Source organism: Phocoena phocoena, chromosome 1 (genome assembly GCF_963924675.1).
Source record: "Phocoena phocoena chromosome 1, mPhoPho1.1, whole genome shotgun sequence".
In the NCBI taxonomy this organism is placed as follows: domain Eukaryota; kingdom Metazoa; phylum Chordata; class Mammalia; order Artiodactyla; family Phocoenidae; genus Phocoena; species Phocoena phocoena.
The window spans coordinates 97,422,176-97,436,810 of NC_089219.1; the positions used below are offsets into that span (position 1 = coordinate 97,422,176).

Below are 14,635 nucleotides of genomic sequence, written 5' to 3' on the forward strand. Positions count from 1 at the left end.
CCCAGGAGTGAAGTGTCATAGAGTCTGCTACCTTCTCACAAGTGGTTCAGTAAAATAAATATAGAGAGAGAAAAAGCAAAGAGAAAACGTAGATATTCTGAGAGAGAGGGCGGCATTCTTTATTTGCCACCGGCAGGTAGGCAGGCAGGCTCTTTCTTCCTGGGAAGGAGAATCTGCCGGCACGGCGTGTGGTACGGCCGTCTGTCTGGTGAGCAGGCCGCGCAGGGAGAGATGCCAGTTGTTCAAAACACTATAGAGGACCAACCCCAACACACAGTCCCATTTTCATCCTACCTTTGATGTGCTGTGTAGCAAGGGAATCCTCCACAGACTTGAGACAATCTGGGAAGAAAAAGAAACTATACAATTTTCCAGAATGTTGCTCTTTTTCTAAGGCGTTTCATTCTTCTGCCCTGTGAAAACAAGCAAGCATTGTGAGAGCCCAGGGTTAGAGCCAATTTAGGCACTCCTGCCAGTGGACTTTACTTCCTGAGGGGAGGAGGAAAGACTGTAATTTGACATCATCCTAGGCCCTCCCTCCACCCAAAAGCAAGCATCAAAGTAAACCAAGTAGAAAATCCTTTGGGTAACTGTTGTTGATTAAACCTGGAGGCCCTCACACTAAGGTGGCTCTAATGCCAAGTTGGCCTATGTTAGCAAACCAAAATCAAAACAGGTTATGAAATGGAACCTAAGGATGACCAGTCACAAACAGCCAGTCAGGAATTAAGCTGTGGCCCATTAATGACTTCCTTGCTTCGCTTCTGCCCTCTCTATAAAAGCCTTTCCCTGAGCTCCCGTTGGTGGAGCGCTCCTGACATCTTCCAGTTTGACACTGCCTGGTTTGAATCCATTTTTGTTCAAATAAACTCTTAAAATTTTTAATATGCCTCAGTTTGTCTTTTAACAGTTCTGGTGTCAGAAGAGGGAACAAAGGAAGGAGACCCCGAGCAGCCACAGATAGGTATCTGCTGAGCCTATTGGCTTGCTGGTTTCTAGCTGCCTCTGGAGGTGTGGGTAAGTCCCTCTCCCACCCCAGCTCCACAAGCTTTTGCAGTATGAACTGTCAGACTTTAGTTGAGCCTTTCTTCTTCCAAACTGGGTCCAGAAACTGGTTGGAGACAGCCTGGGTCCGGGGTCAGACTGGGTTGGACTTAAACTGGGCTGGTCCTGTGTGAGGTCTCAGGTGAATGAAATTTTGTTTTAAGGGTGAGCAAGTAGGCTATTCTTACCAAAGATAATCTCGTACTACAGTAGCCACAGTTTATCCACTTACGAGGTGCCCTAGAGAAAAAGGGATCCCAGCCAACCCTTACAATAAGGGTAGAGGGAAAATTATTCTTCCTCCTCTACAGTTTCTGGTGACCAGGATGACACCTGCTGGGACACTCCACTTGCTTTAGAGCCTGCTGATGGGATCCCGGGAAAGCTGGCAGAAGCCCATAAAGGGTGAGAATTCTTACCAAAGTCAGTTCTCCTGGACCTCCACCTGTGGTGCCTGGTTGAGAGAGGAAGGTACAATTTCACAGTGTTCCTTCCATTCTAGATTCAGATTGGCAGGAGAAAAATGTTTGTAAGAATTAGATCTTTGGGGGCTTCCCTGGTGGCATAGTGGTTAAGAATCTGCCTGCCAATGCAGGAGACATGGGTTCGATCCCTGGTCCAGGAAGATCCCACATACCGCAGAGCAACCAAGCCCGTGTGCCACAACTACTGAGCCTGTGCTCTAGAGCCCTCGAGCCACAGCTACTGAGCCTATGTGCCTAGAACCCGTGTTCCACAACAAGAGAAGCCACCACAATGAGAAGCCCGCGCACCGCAATGAAGAGTAGTCCCCACTCACTGCAACTAGAGAAAGCCCGCGTGTAGCATTGAAGACCCAATGAAGCCAAAAATAAATAAAATTTATTAAAAAAAAAAAAGAATTAGATCTTTGAATGGTGGTTTGTGAACTTTCATTTAAGTCCCCACTGGTTCTTGGTCTTTTTACTCCCAGGGACAGCTATAGCTTTCTCATTTATCTTGTTATGTCCTGAGAACTTGGCTTGGCTTTCTGCCCATCAGGGCACACAGGTTGGCAGTTCTTATGTGTTCAGGCAGCTCAACTGTCACATTGGGGACCCCCAAAATGTGGCTGGACAGAAATGTGGGTCACCAGCTACCAGGGGAATTGTCTTTCTTTCTTTCTTTTTTTTTTGCGGTACACGGGCCTCTCACTGTTGTGGCCTCTCCCGTTGCGGAGCACAGGCTCCGGATGCGCAGCCCCAGTGGCCATGGCTCACGGGCCTAGCCGCTCTGCGGCATGTGGGATCTTCCCGGACCAGGGCACGAACCCGTGTCCCCTGCATCGGCAGGCAGGCTCTCAACCACTGCGCCACCAGGGAAGCCCTAAGTCTTTCTTTCTTTGATTATCTTTGGGAGTGGCTCTGGATCTTGGGGCTGGGGGAGTAGTATCTTTTGTACTTTCTTTGGGGATGCGTCTTGCATCCATGGTTAAACCATGGTTTTGTTTTTGAGTCATTTGATAGGGATACCTTTGGTTTAAAAGTAAGAGAAAAGTTTGTTTAGTATTGCCAGGAATAGTTACTGTTTGTCCCACCTAAAACGTGTTAATAAAATATTTAAAAGGATTTTTTTAGTGATCTTTGTGGTTAGAAGTTGGCCACTCTGGGGAGTTCCTTGATGGCCTAGTGGTTAGGATTTGGTGCTTTCACTGTGGAGGCGGGGCTTGATCCCTGGTCGAGGAACCATTCCACATGCCATCCTGCTTGCTGCGTAGCAAAAAAAAAAAAAAAAAAGTTGGTTACTTTGGAAGCTGATATTCAGAGCCTGATAGGAACTGTTTTTAAGGGCTTCTCCACCAAGCTGAAATGAAATTATGTACCCAGAGGGAAAGAAAAACATTCTGAGGCCACTGTGGAAGAATTTACTAAAACATTCAAAAGATGCACAGCTCCAAATCTGGAACATAGGAATCTTTTAATTTTCATCTTAGTTGGAAATCTCCCTGACATAAAGAAGCAAATTGAAGATAATGTAGTTGGATGGGTGGGTTCACTGGGCCTCAGGTGGCAACCCAGTTCTTTGAGGAATAAAGAACAACTACTTGTCTTACAAATCGAGTTTTGACAAGAACAGAAATGCAGCTCTAGAAACAATGAAAAGTCTGTCCTTTTTACCAATCTCAAAACCTCCCCTATTCAGCTCAGAAGGCTTACAGATATTATAAAACATCTGGATTTAGGGAATAAGAGTCCTTCTTGGTGGAACTTACATCCTTTTTCTGTGCCTTTGAGCTTTGAGCTGTAAGCATTCTGCATCTCAAGTATTTAGAGCCATTTCTTTGAAATGTGGATTTCAGGGAGGTGATTCTTATTAGAAGGACAAAAACAAAAGTATGTGGGGGGCGATTTGGAAACTAGGTGAAAGTTCTACTGAGTTAAATTATGGATATTCATTGACTAGATCATTTCCAAGTAAGATAAAATACTGAAACATTAATTACCGAACACAAATTTATCTACTTTGGCTTCTTATTACAGAGGAACTAAAGATATTTGGGTTTATTGGTAAACGTGTTTTATGCCATATCGAAAAACTTACTGTGAGGGAGAATTTACTTCTGGAAATTATGAAATGTGTTTATAAATGTGCCAATCCACAGAATGCTAGTGTAACAGTCCACAGTTGCTTGCTTCTTAGTTTTCACTAGGAAGTAAGGATTCTAAGGGTTACGAATTCTAACCGTTATATGTAATTTAAAACTACTAAAATACAGGGATGAAAGGAAACAACTGTGAAAAGTAGGAAGGAAAGTAGAATGTGTCTAGGGGGTAAGAAAAGGTATGGAAGGACTTTATTAAAAGTCTTTTTGTCATTTGCAGAGTTATTGTTTTACTCTGATGCTTTCACAGAAATGCTTCTTTGTCTTTAGAGTTTCATGGAAAGATCTAGAATACAGGTTTCTGATAAGTTTAAGAGCATAAAAGTGAACTGGGTAAGAATTTTCAGAGCTAATGAAAAAACTGGATTCATCCTGAACAAGAATTAATAACATATGATTAAATGAACTGATGAGGATGATTATAATGATTTTTACAACTTTTTCTTTGAAACACTGCTGATTCCTTAATGTTTTGTTTTCCAAATTTAAGGAAACCTTTCTCTCTTAAGCTGTTTATGACTTAAGGCAGTTTGGTAAATTATACCTTTGTAAACAAAAGTGAAACGTTTTTTTCCCTACCTGATCCCTCCAGAATTTGGAAATTTGTTGTGTAGTCTTATTTTCATGGCAATATAGTGATTTACATAAGCCCAATAAGAATATGTTCTTATAACAGGACACAATTGGAAGCCTTGGTTATATTACCAAGGCTTTGACTAGAATGTCACATTTGAGAATATGCATAAAATCAGATATGACCAGACAGTTTTAAGGAACTAAGGCTGACTTTATGGAGGCAATAAAGCTCCTAAGAAAAACTGGCCTGGCATCTTGTTTATAGGGTTCCAAGAAACCTTACCAGGTGAGTAAGGAAGGTCACTTCCTGGCAGGCCCGAGAACCTCAGGGTATCTTAGGGACCTTGAGAAGAGAGGAATTCACCCAAATCTATAGGTATTCCAGATGAAGTCTGAAATGACAAATCCTTGACTTGACTTCTTAATCTGGAGAGCCTTTAAAAGTTCAATCTAAGATTCCTTATGAAAAGTCCTAGCAAAACAGATTTAAAAAGAGCCTATATGGTCAATTACTCTTCCTACTGCACCTCTGTAAATAACCAGCCCAAGTTTTATGAGACTAGACTTATTCTGCAAACAAATTAGTCTTACTGTGATTATCTTTGATAGAAATGGGGGTGATTATAAAAAAAATTATGTTGCAGTAGAAAATTATAATACGATCTTGTGGATATCAGATTCTAGTCCTATTCACTGTCTTTGAGCTTTTGTTATATACCTGTAAACCGGACTGGATCCTGAATTGTTCTAGTTTTCTCCAATATCTGGCTACTCTCCAAACTAAGATTTCCAGTTTTCTCCTACCCTTCTGATTTGAAATCACTAAGAACAAAGACTACCCTTGAACCTCCTTAGAAGGGACCGTACCAAGTCAGCAGTCAAACTTCAGGGCCTTAAACCTTGGGTCCATATCTCCCAGTTAAAAAGGGCTCCTCCAGACTCTTGGAACTGTACAACTGGAGACCTAAAATTAAAATTGGCTTATGGAGGTTCCTCTCCAGAAGCAGAGAGCATCTTGAGATGGACAGCTCTCCCGAGGTCACGGATCAAGATCTTTATTTCCTATTTGAAACCTTTATTCCTTTTGCCTTTTCACTACTTGCTTTTTTCTCTCTGTTAATGCACGGCAAGACAATGCTTCTCTGGCAACTATCGCTGAATCTTGCTAAGGCCATACCTACAGAAGTCCCTAGGTTTTCTTGGTAAAATAATTTGAGATAGTAGAATTGCTTTAGATTACTTGTTGGCTAAACAAGGAAGAGTCTGTGCCATAGCAAATACCTCTTGCTGTAGCTGGATCAACACCTCTGGTAGTGTAGCAAATGCAAGAAATTAACAAGCCACTTGGCTGAGGCAACAGGAGGCCATTAGACTAAGGTGGCTCTAGTGCTGTGTGGCCTACATAAGCAAACCAAAACCTAAGCCTGTAAATGCCTGAAGGTTATGAAATGAAAACCTAAGGACAACCAGTCACATACAGCCAACTAGGCTTTAAGCTGTAGCCAATCAATAATTTCCTTGCTTTGCTTCTGCATTTTCTCTGCAAAAGCTTCTCCTTGAGCTCCTGAATGGAAGAGCGCTCCTAACCTCCTCTGGTTTGTCAGCACCAGCTTCACATCGATTTTTGCTCAGATAAGCTCTTATCACTTTTAATATGCCTCAGTTTATGTTTTAACATTATGCTCAAGGCAGGGAGTGGGGCCCCAGAGTTGGGCAATACGTTTCCTGGGCCATAAATGGCAATCTGCAGCATATTTGTGTACCTTCTGTGTAATGACTGAAGATTCTGGTTAGTACTTTGGAGTTCCAAGCCCTCTTTTAATTACTTTTCTATACATGTTACCTTAACTCCAAACACCTCCCGTGAAAGGTGTATACTTATATTTAATTTTAATGAAACTTTTTTTTCTATTGCATTTTGGAAATGGTTAAGGCTGAGTCTCCTAGAACATTACTGGGACAATTCAGTTTTCTTATCCCATTTCCTTCCTCTGCTCCACCCTCCACATCAAAAAAGAAAAAAGAAAAGAAGTCAACAGGAAATTGCCTTTCATCTTCCCAGCACCAACGTTCCAGGTTTTAAACCAGAGTGTATTTTAGGCTGATGTGTGTTTTTCTGGTTTTATCTGGAAAATCTGCACATATTTATTATGCATGTTCCTTAAAAGGTAAGGGGCTTCTCAGGCTCTTTAAACCAACTCTATAATATTTTTGATTCAAGCGCTAGCAGAAGCACAGCTTAGTGGTTTGGGAAGATGGCCTCTAAGTTAACAATGGAAAAGATTATGCAATTATGTGGGTCTGGTGGTAAGGATCAAACAAACCTTCAGCAGAAGACAAAACCCAAAAGAGGGAAGGTGAGTGTTTTTCAGAGAGTTATATGTAGTTACTAACGTAATCTAGAAAACATTTTTTAGTAAACATCTGTAAGACTTTGTTTTTGGTAGGTACTTGTTGCTCTTTTAAAGCAGGGCTATCTGATTCTGATCACAGGATGACATGAGGCTAGCTTTGTATTGCTAGAGAGCTCTGATGTTGAGGGCTGGGTCAGATTTGAAATGTGGCAGAACAATGAGTCATTTCCAGAGGCTAGGAAAGCTGCAAAGAAAGATGCTGTCAGAGATGAACCCCTTGAAACATGTCTTTCATACAGAAAGCTTTGAGGTATAGTGGGAAATGCAGACTTTGTTAGAATCTCAACTTTGCCATTATTTAAGCCTGCACACTCTGGGCAAGTTACCCTCTCTGAATCTGTTTCCAAACCTGTAAAATGTGGCTAATATTATTTACAAGTTTGTTGTGAGGACTATGTATATACAGTAACTGCACATTAACAGACCTGCTATTGGTACTTAGTTTATTAAAAATGGTTCTTATTAATCATGTGGGGCTTTATATCAAGAGCAAAGAGTTCTTAAGCCACCATTGGGATATTAGTTAAATTTTGACATCTGTACCCAATCGACTTAATAAAGCTTATACGATTTTTAACTAAAATAATTCCCTCAACCTCTTTCTAACTCTTGGCCCTAAAGTTATTCAGCAAGGATGCAGCATGATTTTCCTGTCACCACTATTACCCTCACCCCACTGATAAATTCAGTCCATGAAACTTTTTGGCACTTAGGGACTTAGAGTATAATACAAGCACTACCAAGATTTTATTTTTCCTGTCCTCACTCTTTGTGAAGAAATGAGTTAAGATTTGGGGAGGGTTCCCACCATTCCTTAAATTATAAGAGATCACTGTGCTTAAACTAGCACTTTATATATTTGTAGTTGCTTGATATTTTTGAATAAATGATATATATTCTTTGTATACTGTCAAATATTAAATTGCTAGACAGCAATATGAGCTGCATTCAAATTCAACAAAATGAAGTCTTTTGTAATGCACCATTCTGTTGAGAATGATAAAGTCTGAAGACAAGACAATGTCCTATACTTTCAAACTGGTAGATTTTCTTCTGGCCAAACATGCCTACTTCTGTAGTAGTCTGGCTGTTAAAAGTAAGGCTCTGACTTGGAGGCTTGGGTCCAAATGGTGACTCTGCTAATTCCTTAGCCTTAGTTACACAAATGCAAAATGGGTCAAATTAGAGTACCTACCATATAGGGTTTTTTTTGACAACTATTTATGAAACTTTTATGCTTCCCTGTAATATTAGAAAAGTTTGTCAAGTTTACAAAAAAAAATTCCTACTGCCATCTTTATTACAATACGTTGAATTCAGGAAAAATTCTTTGCAGATTTGATATCCTTTTGTTACATTGTATTCAATATTTTGTATTTATTTAGTTCTGCTCAATTTTTAATCCTTAAGAGTTTAAACTTTTTCTCCATACAGGTTTTTTTCATCCTTTATTAATTCCTAAATGCATTATTGTTTTTGTCGCTGTTGCAAATGTTTTCTTATTTTCTATTTTGAGGTATAGAAGAAGCTTTTTCACTTTTTGTAAGTTGATCTTCATCTTGTAATTCTGCTGAATTTTTTATTAGTTCAGGTGGTGTTTTTATTAGTTCATGTTTTTTAATTAAAACTTTTATTGTGGTAAAATATATAAAACAAAATTTACAATCTTAACCATTTTTTTATCTTAACCATTTTTAAGTGTACAGTTTAGAGGTATTAAATACATTGATATTATTGTTGCCACCATCACCACCATCCATCTCTAGAACTCTTTTCATCTTGTAAAACTGAAACTCTGTACCCATTAAACAGTAGCTCCCCATTTTTTCCCCTCACCCTAGCAACCACCATTCTACTATCTCTATGAATTTGACTGCTCTAGGTACCTCATATAGGTGGAATCATACAGGATTTGTCTTTTTGTGACTGGCTTATTTTACTTAGCATATAGAGTCCTCCATGCTATAGCACGTGTCAAAATCTCTTTCCTTTTTTAACACTGAATAATATTCCATGGTATGTATATACATTTTGTTTATTCATTCACCCATCAACAGACATTTGAGTTGCTTCCACCTCTCTGCTATTGAGAACCCATATAGGGTTGTTAACGAGAACTGAATGTGTTCCTGGCATATAGTAAGTACTTATGATATCTACTATTATGTTTTTATTATGGGGTAGGAGTATGCTTGACTTGTTTTATATATCCATGGATGTTTCTGTGAGAATCTATGTATTTCAGGAGCTTCCGAAACAGAATGGTTTGGAGCAGTTACCTTTTTAAGAAAAATTACAATTTGATAATTGAAAAAATAAACATTTGATAAGAGTTTAAAGAATTCAGAAAAGATCCAAGCTTTCCTCCAACCAGTTTTATTAAACATAACAAAATTCTGTATACAAAGTGACCTACACTTGCTTCAAAACATACTTCCCTTAACTAGTATTTTGATAAGTCAATTTTGATAAGTCAGAGTGTCAAAAAGCAGCTTACTCTAAAATTAATAGAAAAGTGCCTAATGCACATTACATGAATGGCCTAATTACTGGAACTCTAATAGCTCTATAAGATAATTAACATAAGGTACGATTGAGTCCCCGTGACAAGCTGCTGGAGAACTGATACAAGATGTCAAGAGGCCATTTTGTGCACTGCCACTGTGATGCCATCGTGTTTCTGGATCATAATGTTCCTGAAAGGCAAAGTGGAAGATATTCAGTAAAGTGTTGCAAGTGGGAGTCGACGTAAGATTAAAGATGCTGTTTGGTTTAGGACACAACTAAATAAATAATACTTACTTTTCTATGTATGAAAGCAATATCTAAATACAATAAAACATTTGGGAAATACAGAAAAGTATAAAATATAAAAACGAAATTAATTCTATAATCCTATCATTCAAAGAAACCACTATTAATATTTTCCTTTTTTAATATGCACGTATACCATATATACATTTTTTCTCTTTACAGAACTGTGATCATAATGTGCATAGTTTATTTATTTAAAATTTTTATTTATTTTTGGCTGTGTCAGGTCTTAGTTGCAGCACAGTGGGATCTTTCATGGCAGCACGAAGGTTCTTCATTGCGGCACACAGGCTCTCTGGTTGTGGCACGTGGGCTCAGTAGTTGCAGCGTGCAGGCTTAGTTGCTCCGTGGCATGTGGGATCTTAGTTTCCTGACCAGGGATCGAACCGCATCCCCTGCATTGGAAGGCGGATTCTTAACCACTGGACCACCAGGGAAGTCCCTGTGCATAGTTCTGCTTTTTTCATTTACTATTATTCTGTGGACCCTCACTTGGAATGTCTTTGGTATTTCTATTACTACAGACATTGTTTCTGTTCTTTGTTTAGTCTTCCTCTGTGTTATTTATTGCTTCTTTTATTGATAGTTCGTGACGACTCTTACTCTTCGTTTAAATGTCTTTGTGGTGTGAAAGCACATTAGCTTTAGAGATCAATCCATCTGCTCCTGTGGTCCAAAGGGTGGAACCTTCCTCCACGTACTTTGAGAAATCACTGATGAACACAGGGCAAGCCCCAGTCAAGTTTCCCAGGGATTGATTTTTCTGAATGAAAAGGAAAGGAAGGGATTTGCTGCCATCTACTCACCCATTATCTGATTCTAGACACACCACAGGAATATCAGTGGGGTCTGAGGTTAGCTTAGCTGCTTGCTGGGCTAAAACAGATATCACCCCAGCATGCTCATCTGACAGGGTTCCGCGGCCTGGAAGACAGAGATGATATCACGTTGCCTGACTGTCCAAAAATGAGTATAGACGTATAGTAGAACTGAATTGAATTATTCACAGAAAGAAGGTTCAGCTCATGGTCTCTTAGGTTAGGTACTGACATAAAATGATTCTGCCCTGATACTCAGTGGTTACATCAGTGAGAAAGCCAATAACAGCTTTTAAGTCAGTAAAAGGCCATAACACTCAATTTTCCAAGTCATTCCCATCACCATCTCTAAACACCTTCTCAAGCATATAAGGAAGCTGTAATTCAAGTCAATCTGAAAGCAAACTGAAACGAAGAAATTCATAGGTGAGACTGACAAAAACCAGTAAGGGCAAGAGACTTGTTGAAACTAATTAATTCCTCATGGAAAATCTGATTTCCTTTTACTGAGATCAACCTCAAAGGATATAAAGATCTTTACTCAGGAGTTTGGCTGTAAGATCACCTTAACAGCATGTATAAATATTCTGTGAGCAATTATTTCCACTAGAATAAACTGGTTTTTCAAATAGCAACAGAATTGGCTTTTTACTAATGTTTGTTTTAGCCTGTAGATAAGAACTAAATCTTGGATGTCAGGTACAAAACGTAATTACTAAGTTTACAATATCTTTCTGTATATAAAGGCAACACAAGCCCATCTGCCTGAAACTAACTCAGGTAATAGACATGCCAGTATGGCAGAGTTGGTGCATTTACTGTTGTTACATAAAACATTAACTGGACACACAGTGCAGTCTTTTGGGCGAAGTTTTCTTGAAGGAGTACATTTAGTTTTACATTTCTGCACTTGAATTTCAGCCTTTCCTTTGTGAGCCTGGCAAGTGCCTCAAAAAAAATCTGCCTTTTTTCTTCCAACTAAACTGATTTGTGTGTAAAACCTGAGTTACAGACTACTTCCTTCAATTACCCTCCCAGCAAAAATTGAGAGCTTTAAAAAGTCCTGCAGTACAGAGGAGTAAGGAGCAAGGTGTCCTGGGTTTACTAGTTCTGACATTACTTAGCTGAAGGCTTCCATTGTTACCTTTCTGGATTTATTTTCTCATCAGTAATTGTTACCATTTATTGAGCATTATGTCTGGGTTCTGTGCTGAGTGCTTTACATATATAATTTTATAGTATTCTGATTAGGAGGCTTCTGAGCCAGACTCAAATCCTAGCTCAACTACTTAGTAGCTGTATGGCCTTAGGCAAGTTAGTGAACCTCTGTGCCTCCATTTCTTTATCTGCCTAACAGGGTTGTCATGAGGATTAAATGACTTAGTATACACAAAGCACTTAGAACGGTGCCTGGCACATAGTAAGAGCTCAATAAATGCAATTCCATAATAATAATTCTTATTAGGCAACAACTCAGTAAAGAAACTGAGGCTCAGAAAGGTTCTTTTTGGTCCAAGCTGACACCACTAGTAAGTGGAAGAGCAAGGGGTTGAAGCTAGGTGTGTCCAACCCTGCAGGCCCCATTTTTACTACCTACTCACTTACTCTTAAGTGACGTCGGACTAAAAAGTAACACCACCCATCTAGCAGGGTTATTGTGAAAATTAGAGATAATGTATACAAAGCTTCACAGTCCCAGCATATGGCATAAATTCAATAAATGGTAACTTCTGTCATTGTCTGAAGTCCTTTCTAGACCCAATTTAAAATGATTTAAATACTACTTTAGTAGAAACGACTCTGTAGTGCTAGAACTGCAAGGAACATTTCTCCCTTTATAGAGAAGTTTCAATTTCCTAATTTTGATCTCTACGCTTGCAGAAGTCCCCAGAAAGTGGCAGCGTAACAGGAAATAAAAACTAGAGAATAACAGCACACTAGGCTCCCAGTCAACATCAAATGCTGTGCAATCCACCAAAGGGTTGATGTGAGATACTTACAGCCCAAATTGAGTCCTTGTGAATCTGTGCACAGGACTCCAACAATGGATGGATTCTTCATTCTAATTCCAGGAACGCAGGAAGAAGAAAGCAAATGATGTGGGAAAATGAATTTAAATAATTATAACACAAATATGCTTTCTCTGTACCAGGCATTGTTGTAGTGCTTGAAATGTGTTAATCTTTTTTCACTATCGCCCCCCCCCCCACGTCCCAAGAAAAATTAAATTACAATTAACTGATTTAAATAGTTAAACCAGTTTCTCTCTCATGAGAATAAAGACCGTGCCCAGGTACTGTTGAGCTCTGGAGGGCCACAAACATTGCAACAGTCGGGATTTTGTTGCCTTCGTTAAAATGCATATGTTAACATACTAACTCACTTTAAACAACTGTTGAAAAACTCTTAAGTAACACGGGCTGCCTCCTGGAGGGGTAGTGGGAAGCTGAGGGGCACTGATGCGAGGGAGGTGTTTCCCTGTACGCCTTCTATTTTTCCAACTTTGGATTTTCCGTAGATATTACTCATTCGAAAAATTTAACGGATGCTTTTCAGCAAGTAACTGGTTACACCCGGAAGGAAATACTCTGTGTGTGTTTATGTTTATAAGGCAGGGCTCTGCACAAGTGGTACTTCCTTCTCCCAAACGAACCCGGTTCCTAAAATTCCCGAAGAACGACCCTGTCCGGGCAATTTCAGCACGAGAGTCGGGTTTGGGCTCGGGCCGCAGAGACCCGCTCTGGAGGGAGTGTGCGGAGCCCCGGCGGGATTTAATTCCGGGTCATTCCGCACCCACACCGGAGGCCCCGGGACAGGGCGTCCCCAAGACGCCCGGCCGGCGCTCGCAGCTCGCGCCCTCTGTCCCGTTCAAATCCCCCAGCCGCGACCCCAGGACACGCCGACGAGAATACTACTCACGTATCCTCCAAGTGCTGCTCTAAAGTTGCCTCCATCCCGCCGCGAGTCGCCTCCTTCTCCGCCGCTGGTCTCGGGTGCCCCTCGGTCGTTCACATGACGCGAGCGGGCCGTGGGCAGGAACGGTGCCTCCAAAGGGACAAACTTCGTGGCTCAGCCTTCGCGTTGTGTCCAGGATGACATCTTTACGCGCCCGCCACCGCGAGCCGGGCGGAGGTTCTGCTGCCTGTGCAACAGGCGAGGGGACGGCGCGGAATGCCGCCGTGGGAGGGAGGTCTGCAGTCGTCCCTCGGAGCCGCCCTCCTGGCCTGTCCCTTTGTCTCCTCCATACAGACCTTTGGATTACAATTCCACCGACTCCAAGAAGTCGGGCCAGACCCTGTTGAAGTTTTACAACAACCCGGGCGGTCCGACGGGGTCTCATACAGGCGGTGGGGCAGAGAGAGACAAGAGAGACACAGGACCCCGGTGAAGGGTCCCCAGGCTTATAGGGGAAAAGACTGGACACAGGGACTAGAGGACGAGATGGAACAATGCTAATAGGTATGGGGAAAGTGTCGGGATTTTAACGAAAACGTTGGTTTTTCCCCTTTGGGGAGGGCTTGGGAAAGAACGTGTCACTTGTGATAAATAAATAATCTTTTAAAAAGTTAATTATAAAAGCAGTTTTAAAAAATAAGGAAAGAAAGCCCACCCATAGCCTCTGTCCAGAGATGACTATTAATCCCTTGGAGAATATTCTTTCAGCCAATTGTCTTTGCAGCTGTATGCTTTTAATGTTGTTGTTTCTTTTTTAAGCAAAATTGACACACATACTGGACATACAATTCTGTAGCTGACCCTTTTCACAGAATTTAGCATAAATGTCTTTTCATGTCAGTAAGTATTCATTTACACAACCTCTGTAACGCTTACAAAATAGTCCATATTATAACTGTTAATTGATTTAACCAACCCATATCAATGTGTAGTTAGGTTGCTTATAGTTTTATCGTTATTTTGGGTTCTTTGGCTATTACAAATGCTGGATGAATATCCTTATAGCCAAATATTTGTGCAGTTCAAAATTTTCCTTATGAGTTACTAGAATGGAATTATTGGGTCAAAGGATATTGACATTTTTAAGGCTTTTAAAATACACTTACAAATTGCCCCGAAGAAAGGTGGTAACAATTTACACTCAGATTGGTAGCATTTTGATGAAAATGGGAGTATGTCCAGAGGTCACCCATCGCCCATAAGCCAATACCCACTCCTTGTGCTTAAGTCCTCCTAACATCACTCCTGGAGCTACCTTTCTTTTCTCCAACCCTCTTACCTCCAGCTTTTACTCACAGTCCACCTTCTGTTCTGGGGCCCAGCTTTAAGGCTTCTCTCGACTTGAATTCACAGTCCCTCTTCATTCCCTAGCTGTGATGGTGAGAAACTTGCAG

At 40.6% G+C, this 14,635-nt stretch overlaps 1 protein-coding gene across 1 annotated transcript; it reads right to left on the reverse strand.

The window, feature by feature from the left end:
• Positions 1-9,009: 9,009 nt before the first annotated feature.
• Positions 9,010-13,261, reverse strand: LAMTOR5 (late endosomal/lysosomal adaptor, MAPK and MTOR activator 5). The gene is made up of 4 exons (XM_065890870.1): positions 13,206-13,261; positions 12,287-12,348; positions 10,275-10,392; positions 9,010-9,350 (listed from the first exon to the last, which is right to left on the reverse strand). Exons 1-4 carry the CDS (start codon positions 13,238-13,240, stop codon positions 9,290-9,292), a joined length of 276 nt encoding a protein of 91 aa, XP_065746942.1. The 5' UTR covers positions 13,241-13,261; the 3' UTR covers positions 9,010-9,289.
• Between the last annotated feature and the right edge of the window lie 1,374 nt (positions 13,262-14,635).

Bases quoted from the DNA above. Each gene is read 5' to 3' on its own strand.
- LAMTOR5 (XM_065890870.1), bottom strand. From the start codon at position 13,240: ATGGAGGCAACTTTAGAGCAGCACTTGGAGGATAC. The intron at 12,349-13,205 runs GTGAGTAGTATT...TCCTGGAATTAG, and splicing joins GAGCAGCACTTGGAGGATAC to AATGAAGAATCCATCCATTG. The intron at 10,393-12,286 runs GTAAGTATCTCA...TCTGTCTTCCAG, and splicing joins ACAAGGACTCAATTTGGGCT to GCCGCGGAACCCTGTCAGAT.